Source organism: Thalia democratica, chromosome 8, assembly GCF_965202585.1.
Source record: "Thalia democratica chromosome 8, ktThaDemo2.hap1.1, whole genome shotgun sequence".
Taxonomy (NCBI): Eukaryota; Metazoa; Chordata; class Thaliacea; order Salpida; family Salpidae; genus Thalia; species Thalia democratica.
In genome coordinates, this window is record NC_139172.1 from 50,310,381 (window position 1) to 50,321,687 (window position 11,307).

At 24.2% G+C, this 11,307-nt stretch overlaps 1 protein-coding gene across 1 annotated transcript; it reads left to right on the top strand.

The window, feature by feature from the left end:
- The first annotated feature begins 2,128 nt into the window (after positions 1 to 2,128).
- Positions 2,129 to 10,370, top strand: LOC145843309 (DNA (cytosine-5)-methyltransferase 3B-like). The gene is made up of 12 exons (XM_082950771.1): positions 2,129 to 2,220; positions 2,718 to 2,772; positions 3,229 to 3,360; positions 3,693 to 3,768; positions 4,263 to 4,405; positions 5,271 to 5,349; positions 5,713 to 5,852; positions 7,239 to 7,324; positions 7,590 to 7,693; positions 8,315 to 8,405; positions 8,957 to 9,013; positions 10,244 to 10,370. Exons 1-12 carry the CDS (start codon positions 2,129 to 2,131, stop codon positions 10,368 to 10,370), a joined length of 1,182 nt encoding a protein of 393 aa, XP_082806897.1.
- Positions 10,371 to 11,307: the final 937 nt, after the last annotated feature.

Genomic DNA, 11,307 nt, shown 5'->3' on the forward strand with positions numbered 1-11,307 from the left:
ATAATGACAATATTACTAAAGAAGGTGATGGTACTAATGTTTCCAGAAGTGATGTTGGTAGTTCTCACAAAGACACTAGGAGCTCCTACAAAATTGTTGGTAAAATTTGCAAGGAAAATGCTAAGAACACTAATGCTTGTGGTACTGGTGAATACAATGAGGAAAGTAAAGATGGTGACCGAATTGAGGAGATTAAGATAACACTTAAAAGTCCTAACACAAAAGATAGCAGTTCAAAAGATAGTGTTTGTACCCGTAATAAAAACTTGCAACTTAATAAAGAGGTGAGCAAGCTTAAACCTAGCAATAAAACTGAAAGTTCAGAAAAAGATACTGAAAAACCGGGAAGGGAGGAAAAGCCTGAATCTAAAAGAAAATGTGACAGTTCAACTATAAATAAAAACAATTGTCAAAAAGCCACAAGCAAGCCCAGTGGAAACGGTAATTGTAGGAAAATTTCAGTTAAAGATGAGCCAATAATCATACCAGATGATGACGATGAAGATTCAACTGAACAAGAAAAGTCGGATCATAATGATTCTAGGTTTAAAAAATGTTATATTAGAAAAAATTATAACAAAAAACTATTCAGATTTGCTTTGATATACTAAGAATTTTGTCTACTAATTAAACCATTGTTATTTTATTGAACAGTAAAAATACAAGCTGGCCAAGAAAAAGGCCTGTAGACGAAATTTCAGAAGAGGTTCCTAACAGGTTTATAAATTTTATTCAGTTTCCTAGTTAAAAATAAAGAAATAGTTAAATGTGTGCTTGCGTTTATTTTATTTAAAACGTTTGAATAGACTTAAAATTATGTGCTAAAATAATTTTCATGTAGTATTTTAAATTACTAAAGTTAAAAAAAAATCTTAGTTTAAAGTTTTAAAGGTTTATTACTAGAATTACTGAAACTAATTGTTATTTAACTAATGGAATAAATAAAAAGTTATTAGCTTTATTATTTTTAGGGCTCCACTAAAGAAACCAAAAACTAGCCCAATTAAAAAAGTTCCAAGTTTGAACGAAATAGTTGAGTTTAACAACCAAGTTGAAAATTCTGAGGATTCTAGAAAAGTTTCTTTTGAAATGGTTAGTTAAAACACTTATATGGTTGATATTTAACAAATTCAATAACTGAATTAAGGTGTAAATCTGTCAATGTACAATAAAGAAAAATAGTTAAAAGTTCTAGCTTAAACTTAAGCTGACATTTAAAAAAAAAATGTTTGTTAAGTTGGTATCTTTTTTTTCTATATTTTGTTTTCAACTATTCTGTGTAAATCTTCTGTAGTTTTAAGTTTATTAAAAATTTAAAATATCAATAAATACTATAGGTATAGATAGTCTTTGTTAATTTTAATCTCTTTTTAGTCCTTTTGTTCATTTTGTATTGAATAATTTTTCTGTCATTTAGTTTTTACAATGTTACATGTTTTTTGTTATTAATTATCGTTTATTTTCAATGCAACAATGTTTTTAGTACACATTTGTATACTACACTTTGACTTTTTCAAGTATTTATGCATATAAGTTTTATTTTTTAAGCACCTTTAATTTAACTTGCATTTAAGTTCTATCCAACTTTTTGATATTTTTTAGTATGAGCCAAATACTTTTTTAAGTCAACGTAGAGTTTGTTACTTATTTATCAGTACTAAAAAAGTAAATGTTTTGTTTAATTTGTTTTTTAAGTACTTTAGGCTCATTAAATGTTTTATTAGATTTAATTATTTTTTATAGATTCGAAATAGAAAAATGAAATTAAGTTACGTTTGTTTGATTTGCTTCAAAATGAGCAGTAATGTCGTAGATCATCCATTTTTTGAGGGAAGAATTTGTAACAATTGTAAGGTTTGTTGTTTATTATCATATCTAGAAATATTATTAAGTAGAGACAATTATACGAATATGTACATTAATATAAAAAATTTTAAAACATAACAGTTACACACTGCCACAGATGAACTTTTATAATCTATTTGTTTTTTCTAAATATTATTATATAGCAACAGACCCTAAAAAACATGTATAGTGTAATAGGATTTCAGTTGATCAAGTACATGTATTACACCAAATAACAACTAACCTTATTACTTATTGTTTTCAGAAAACATATTACGAATCAATGTTTTTGCGATCTTTTATCTCATGCAAATACTGTTGTGTTTGTGTGTCAAGTACAAGTGTTTTTCAATGTCGATCCGAAAGCTGTCACAGGTTGGTTAAACTGTCAATAAGACATAAACATTTTAGGAGTTGGCTCAAAATTACAATTTTGTTTCACTATAGTCATTTAGTAGGCAATACTATAAAGGGAATAATAATTTTATAATGGACAGAATTTTTTCACGTTTAAAAATAACTTTCAAATACAAGTGTTAAAAAAATTAAAGGTAAACTAAAGTTATACCGAGAAATAATTTATCAGGTCTAATGTATTAAATTACTAAATATTAAATACAACAATAATGATAGATTATATGGTTAATGCATCACCGTTTTGCTTTCAATATGAAATTAAAAAAAAAATTAGTTAAAGGTCATTTTCTAAAAGTAAATTTATCTTATAGGTATTTTTGAAAATAATAACTTACAAGTATTTTTGTACCAACTAAATCTATGGAATTTTTAAAGAAAAATATATTTATTTATAGGATTTTGTAAAGTAATTTTTTATTTACAGATCTAGTTGTAAAACTTAATTTTATTTACAGGTCATTTTGCCAACTATGTGTGGAGTATTTGGCTGGTAACTATCTTGCTTTAAAGGTAATGGAATGTCTTTATACTTTTTGAAATTATTTTTTATTTTTTTTGTGTTTGAATATCAATTATTTTTATAACTACTGGAAAGTATTGTTTATTAAATGGTAGTCTACTGATTTAAGAATTTGTGTCATATTCTGTACTCATATTGATTTTTGTGTGTACTTATTTCACATCTAAGTGTTTTACTACAATTATTACTTAACAACTTTATTATCTAAAAGATGTTTAACACCACTATGATCAGTTCATAAACTTTTTAATTTTTTTTTTCAAACTAAGGTTGAGTTTATTATCTTATTTAATGATTTTTTTTTGAGTGCGTTAAAAAGTGGTGAATCTACCTAACCTTGCACAGTTAAATTTTCAATTATAAAACTCTTCTACATTATCCACATTGTATAACATTTTATCCACATTACCCGAACCATTTTATACTGTACAAAATGTTTTATACAGGTCAAAAAGTCGAAAAGTTTCAAATGCTTCTTATGCAGGGAAAAAAGTACACATGAATTGCTGAAAAGAAGGTCTGATCATAAAACAGGGATGGCTAGGTTCATAAATCATTGCAAAGATTACCATAGTGATGTTAGAATGTTTGTTTATTAACCTTAAGTTGAGAGTATTATAAATGGATTTGGTTATACTAGATACAATAACTTTTGTTTAAATGTTTTAACTTTATATAAAAGGAAATTGATATTAATGTATTAGTTATTAATGCTCTTTTAATAATATGGCTTTATTTTTTTCTGGGCAATTTTATTTTTATTGATAAGTATATTGTTTTAATTTTTGATTAGTTTATTAGTTTTTAAGTTTTTTAATGAACTAAAAGTTTAAAACAAAGGCCAAATAATTACAAACAACAAAAGTTTTGCAACTTCAACATAACTGTCAATTTGAATTATGTTTCATAGGGCATAGCGGCAATTAAAGCTCCGATTGAAAAGAAACCGATTCGTGTTTTGTCTTTGTTTGACGGTATTTCACCTGGTAAGAAAAAAAATCATTTTTATAGTTTATAATATGTCATAAATTTTTATACAAAATTTACTAAGCTGTATATAAACAACTTAACTTAATAGTTACTTAAATACTCTCTTTGTTAATATTTCTTAAAATTTCAGGTAATTAGATTATAACATTGATTCGAAAATAGTTATTAGTGACTAGTAGTTGATAATTTTCATCATGTTATAAGTTGTTACTATTTTATTTTTTGCTTTTCGGTCAATAAACGTTACAACTGGTGAAGGTTCTTAAAAAAGACGTTCAAACTTTATTTTACTTTTTTAAGTTTTTAAATGGTGCTTTTTGCTAGTTAGCAAGATATTCAACTGTTTATTTGGGTTATTTTAAACTTATTGTTAGTATTTTGTGTACAGATTTCTAGTTATTACATTCTTACAGATTTATATTAATTTAAAGTACTTTCTCAGGTTATTTAAACTTATTATTAACATTTTCTACTTGTTGCATTCTTACAGGGCTAGTAACATTGAAAAAAATGGGTATAAAAGTGGATGTATATGTGGCAAGTGAAATTTGTGATGATTTAAAAACACTAGTGACAACACGTTACAATGAGGCTCAATATATTGGTGATATTAAAACCATTACTGATGACCAAGTCTGTTGTTTTTGTATTAATAATTTTTAATTAAGACTATTATTAAAACCATTACTGATCAAAAAGTTTGTTGTTTTTGTATTAATAATTTTCAATTAAGACTATTATTAAGAACCATTTCTGATAAAAGTTTTGTTGTTTTTGTGTTAATAATTTTTAGTTAAGACTATTATTAAAAAATATTACTGATAAAAAGCTTGTTTTTTTGTATTAATAATTTTTAATTAAGACTATTATTAAATAATATTACCAATCAAAAAGTTTGTTGTTATTGTATTAATAGTTTTTAATTAAGACTATTATTAAAAAATATTTCTGGTAAAAATTTTTGTTGTTTTTGTGTTAGTAATTTTTAATTGAGACTATTGTTGAACATTTTACTGATCAAAAAGTTTGTTGTTTTTGTATTAGTAATTTTTAGTTAAGACTATTATTAAAAAATATTACTGATACAAAGTTTGTTGTTTTTGTATTAATAATTTTCAATTAAGACTATTATTAAAAACCATTTCTGATGAAAAATTTTGTTGTTTTTTGTGTTAGTAATTTTTTTTTTTAATAATGTTATCAGCTATATAGATATTTTTATTGTTAGTTTTAAAATGAAGTTACTACTTAAATCTGTATAAACAGTTTCTGTTCAAAAGTACTAATTGCATTTATACTGGCTCTTTTTATATCTAAATAATTTTATTTAAATTTTTTAAACCAGTTATGGTTAAGTCAAATAATATATTGTGTCTCGTTTAGCAACCATTAAAAAAGTAAGCCAACAGTTTATTCTTATCATTGATGAACAACTAATTTCAACAATTGCTTCATATAGACTAAATTGTTCTTTAAAAAAATTGATTCTTTTACACAGTTGGAAGAATTCGGTCCATTCGACTTACTTCTTGGGGGAACTACCGAAAATGAAACTGGCAACCCGGAAACTCAGGCAGGTAAATAAAGTTGAAAAATAACAAAAAGTTTTATCATTGTTTAATCTGCATAATAAATTTTTTTGATAAATAGTTTTGCAGTTAATATATTTTTATAAATTTAACTTAAACAAGTTGCTGATTGTACTTAGTTTATAAAAGTATTGAGTTTGTTGACTGTTTATATCTTAAAAATAACGAAATTGACTAAATTTCGTTTTTTAATTATTGTTTGTTAATAATTGTACCGATATGCAAGTTTTTTATACAAAAAGTATGAAACATTAGTACTGATTGAAAAAGGTAATTTTATCTTTTTTTCATAAATCGCATAAAATAAACCTCACAAGTATACATTTATTATAGATATATCTTTAATTTTAGAAATATGCGAGTTGTTTATGGAGTTTTATAGAATTTGGAACACATGCAGACTTCTAGCAGTTAGAAATAACATAAACTTTTTCTGGTTATATGAAAATAGAGTAAAGGAAAAAGAAAGCAGAGTTGATAGCTTTTTACAAGTTAGTTTTTTGTATAATTACATGTCTTTGCTTAACAATTTACTTGTATGTTTTTTACTATTTATCTTGTTGTTTTTTACTACAAATATTTATTATATAAGTTTTTGTTTAAACTTTATAGTCCAGAGTTTTTATTAAGTATTTTAAAAATATTTTCTTTTATTTGTTTGAAAAGCTTCTGTTTTTGTTTATTAAATAAAGTTAGTTTTTTGTTTTACTTTTGATAAGCTCTTGAAACTATATAGCTTTGAAGCAGTTTCACTTAAAAAGTGTACATGTATACATATTGTATACATATTGTATACATATTTAATTACAGACAATTTAATTACTTAAAATTATTTTCGTTTTCCTTTTTATGTAATAATTATTTGAAATATGAAAAGTATTACAAAAGTTTTATTTGTAAAAAAAAAAATATTTTAATTAATATTGAAGGTATTGTTTTAATAAACTAGTGGACACATAATTTTTCAAACCACTGATCAGTTGTTAAAAATTTCTTAAAAAGATTTTGTTCAATTATTTAAACTTTTAAGCTTGTGTTGTAAAAGATGTAAAAGTTAAATGGGTTAAGCTTTTGCAAAAGAGTATTTTAATGTTTAAAAGTTGTTTGTTTTAGTCTTTTAACAAGAAGACAATAAATTAAGTATAAGTATTTCAGACTACGCGTGTTAATAATTACATTATTACATCAAAATGGTTTTAAGTTGTATTTGTATTTTAAATTCAAAGCTAAAGGTTTTAAAGTTAGTTAATGTAATAATGTAACTAGTTTAAAGTGCAAAAGCGTCATCTTAACTTTTTTTTGTCATAATCTAAGAAAATTATTCTTAACAGTTTACTATGCTCAGTAAGTTACTAAAAAATAGTAATTGTTTTGCTAATTAATTTGTTTATTATGATTATGTTCTGGCTGTCTAAATTAATATGATCTTAAGAAGTACAAAAATAAACAATGTTTGAGATAACATTTTAAAGTATAATAAAAATGTATCAAAAAGTAAAATTTTAATCGTTCTAACAATTTATTCATAAACAATTAACTTTTTCAACTCAGTAATATTTTTTTTTTAATTTCATTGATTTTTATATTTTGAGGACTCTGGTCTAAAGAAAAGTAGCATAACCTTCAGAATTTTTTAAAATAAAAAAAATCATTTATGTAATTTTCCAGTATCAAAGCTATTAAGTAGACTTAAATACTTGTATTGTTACTTTTTAAACGATGAATAATGTTTATGTTTATTCTATATGACTATTTACCTTAACAGCGCTAACGAATGAAAACAGAATCCTTTGAAATTAATCCAACAAACTAAAACGGAGCATAGTTGAATTACTTATAATAAAAAGTTCAATATAACTTTATGTTTGTTTTCACAGCGCAAAGGAGTAAGCTTGAATGCTGTGGAACTTTCTCCTGTTAATCAAGTAAGAAAATTTTGGAGCAATATTCCTGGTATTAACAGGTAAATAGGTTTATTTTAACTACTTATTTATTTATTTCTTTTTATGGTAATTACTTTGAATAAAAAATTTATATATATAATTAAATGTTTTAGCTTAAGTAGTTAAAACTCGATATCCTTAAAGTTATTAGCTAAAACATTTATCAAAGCATAAGCATTGAAATATAAAAGTTTTGGCTACTTTAGTTTTTCTTGTAAAAGGAGTTTGTTAAAAATCAAAGTAGTTTTAAAACAACATGAAAACAATTATTTAATTTATTTTTAGAAAAATGGTTCCATCGAACTGTGATAATGTAGACTTGCAAGATTGTCTGAATAATAACAGACACACAAATATCAAAAAAATTGAAAACAACTCAAGTGATAAAGGTTTAGTTAATTGTATATAATATGTTTTTACTAAAATAATCAGATAACACCAGAATTGCATATCCCTTTGTGATAAGTTTAAAATAAGTTTACGCTTAGTTTTCAAATTAAAACCTTTTTTAGTAACTTTGAACTTAAGATGACCTAAACTTCTTTTATGATAGGTTGAAATGACGTTTTCTTATACAACTAAGTTTAAAAAAACGTTTTTTTTTTGTAATTGTGTTGTTAATGTAAAACCAAACTCTGTCAAAAATTTTTTGTAAATAACATATAAATGTAAAAAGCTTACTTTTAAATTAGTAGCGGTGTAAAGAAGGTATTTCAGCTTGCTTAAAAAATTATTAAAGTTTAACTAAAATCGAAATTAACCAGAAATTTTTTGTTAGAATAACAAACATGACATATACCAAACAATAACTAAATTATTTAAGTTTATTACATTTTAGTAAAAATGCTATGTTTATAAATGCTTTTAGGTCACAAACTAGTCTAGTTTGCTTTAGCCTTTTACAAAGCGTTTTTTTATTAATAAATGTAAAATTACTAGTAAATAAAAACACTTATTTTAGTTATTTTTACAAGGTTGAGGTTCAAATAAAGTATTTATTTTTTTAACAGAATGGTTCGCCAAAAGTCCGGTGCCCTTTGTAGACAGAAGTGGAAAAGAATATTTTGGAGAATTATGGACTAGCGAAGTTGAGAGGTCCTTGTTCATTTTGTATTTCAACATTGAGCCAAAAATATTATAACTAGAAGATTTAGAAATCTGACATGACATTAATTTAACATGTAATAAAAATATATACACATAGATTAACACCAAAGTATTTGTTAAATAAACTTTTGATAAAAATATGGTGTAAACTAGAAAAAATTAACTTATAGGTCAACAATGCAAAAATACTTTCAAACTTTTTTTTTAAACTGTGAAATGAACAACCTCAATTTATTTAAAAAATTTTACTAGTTGAAATTTTAAAAAGAGAAAGTACTTGTTTTAATATAAAATAAACATAGTTTCAAAGTGTTATAGTAGTAAAAGTTATAATTAGTTCAATTATATAAATGATGAAATAGTTTTAATCTTTCTACAAAATGTTTTGCTAAATTGTTTAGTAGTTTTATAACATAATTTTATGTATTGTGTTTTATTTTTCAAAAAACACCTAGTCAATTTTAATAAAACTGAGTAACTTAAACAAAAGATGTTCATTGTATGATGCTTTATAAACAACTTTTAAATCAACATATTTTTTACAGAATACTTGGATTCGATCAACATTATACAGATGTTAATAATTTTGGAAAGGAGAAAAGGTTGTTGATTCAGTATATTTTAAATATGTTGGCTTTTAATATAAATACTAAAAGTTATTAATTTTTTTATGTTATAAGTTACTAATTTTTTACTTTGCTAAGTGAAGGTTCATTTAAAAATCTTAAAATATTGAACTATTCAGGGTTGCCACTTTACCTGGAATCCTGGAAAAACCTGGAATTTGACAATTTAGGCTAAAATAACCTGGAAAAACCTGGAATTTAAGAAATTTTGAAAAAAACCTGGAATTCTGAATGAAAAACCTGAAAAAACCTGGAATTTTCAAGAATTTTAACATGTTCAGTAATAAAATTTCGGTTTGACTCAAAAAAATTATCATAAAGATAAAAAATTTTTGTCATCACCAAAAATTTTTTTATTAAAAATCTTATATTAAGTAGGTTTACAGTATCTTTTCAATTATTCTATACTATTTAACACTGTTTCTTACCTTAAATTTAACTTTAAACTACAAATAAACCCAAAAATGTGTACTTTTAAAAACCTGGAAGAAATTTGTAAAACCTGGAAAAATTTTTGAAAAAATGATTGGCAACTATTGTTTTTTTTTTTAGAGTCAAACAACATTAAAAGCTTTTAAGGACTTCTTATATTTTAATCAAACGTGACTAGTTGATATCAAAGGCAAAACTGCTAAAAACAGCAAATATTTGATAATTTGTCACAAATAAACTATTTTTCTCAAATCAAATATAGATATATATTCAAAAAAAGAAATTTTACCTTTTATTTGTTATGTAAGTACCAAAAATGTATTAAATCGGGGTACTTTTTAAACAAGGGGCCAGCAGCCTTATGTAAGTACCATATAGAAAAAGTCTTCGCAGTTTGAAATTAGCAACAAAAGAGCACCAGTAAAAGTTCTTATTAAAATAAAGGCTTAGTTTCTAGTTTCTGCCACTAAAAATTATGTTTCTATTGTTCTAAAAAGTATGTTATTAAGTTAAATGTACCTCGTGGGCCGCATATTTTGGCTTTGGAGGCATCAATTTGCCAACCCCTGTCTTAGGTGATCAGTATTATATATTGAAGTTAAATAATCTGTTATTGAAGTAGTTTTTTCAACGACTTTATTATTAAAAACATCTTGCAAAACGGTTTTTATACTTCAACAAATGTAAGCTAATGTTTGAGTCTCAATAGTCAAACAGTTAAAAAGTTGAAATCTTTCAATAAACAAACTAATTCAGTTATATTTAATTGCACAGATGGAGTTTACTTGAAAAGTCATGGAGCATTCCAGTAATCAAGCATATTTTTTCTCCACTTTGTGAATTTTATTTGACTGAAAGAGATGAAGTTCAAAACAACAATGATGACGTCATTGTGATTTGAAAATCGTGAAAATGTTCAAACTCTGGAAAAGCCTTTTTTGCTCTGTAATTTTATGAAATGTGTCTCAAAACGTTTAATCATTAATTTTGAATGTTCAAATTGGTATTTCATTGTCGACTAACAAACTTTTCAAATAACATTTTAATTACTGCATTCCATTTTTGAAACTGTAAAATCTCAAACAAGTTTGTTCGAAGCCTAAGAGTATTTAAAACTTTTTGTAGAAAGCATACTGTAAATAATTTTTTTGTACTTTTAGTTGGCATTAACATTTCTTTATTACGTCATGTGTCATTTTGCTGCGAAAATAATATCAAAACTGCTTTTCAAAAGCAAAGCTGCCAAAATCTTTTTTAGTTCCTTTATTATAGTTTGCCTAAATTTTGTTAAAATATTATTTACTGTATTTTGTTTTAATTTTTGTATTGTTTTGTTTCCTTTTGTTAAAAATGTTTATTTTGAAGCTTTATTTTTTAAATTAAACTTTTTGTTCTATGAGAAATAGTAGCCAAGTTATTATTTTTTGCTTGATATATAAGTATAGCTTTCAGCCTTTTTTTTTTTGTTTGTTAATTGATAATTACAATAAAGTTTTTTTTTTAGATTTTTTTTTGATTCGTTTAGTAAAATAACTATAATAATACTTGTATTTTTTTACCTATACTAGGGTATGTTGCAGGCTGATTAAAACCTACTCTTTAAGCTAGATGATTAGCATACTAATAACATATATTTGAAAAACTAGTGAATAACCAATAAATAAATTATATTTGTTTTACATTTATTATAAACTATATATCTTTCATTTAGGGCAATATGTTTTAAAATGAACAAAATGTTTTATTTTGCACTGTAGTGAAGTTAATTTGATTTTAAGTACTTCTGTCTTAGTTGTAGAAAAAAAAATTGGATATCTTTAAATGTTTTCATTTAAAAC

Coding starts and splice junctions, on each gene's coding strand:
- LOC145843309 (XM_082950771.1), top strand. CDS start 2,129: ATGTTTTTGCGATCTTTTATCTCATGCAAATACTGTTGTGTTTGTGTG. Junction 3,769..4,262: donor GTTTGACGGTATTTCACCTG/GTAAGAAAAAAA, acceptor GCATTCTTACAG/GGCTAGTAACATTGAAAAAA. Junction 5,350..5,712: donor CAACCCGGAAACTCAGGCAG/GTAAATAAAGTT, acceptor CTTTAATTTTAG/AAATATGCGAGTTGTTTATG.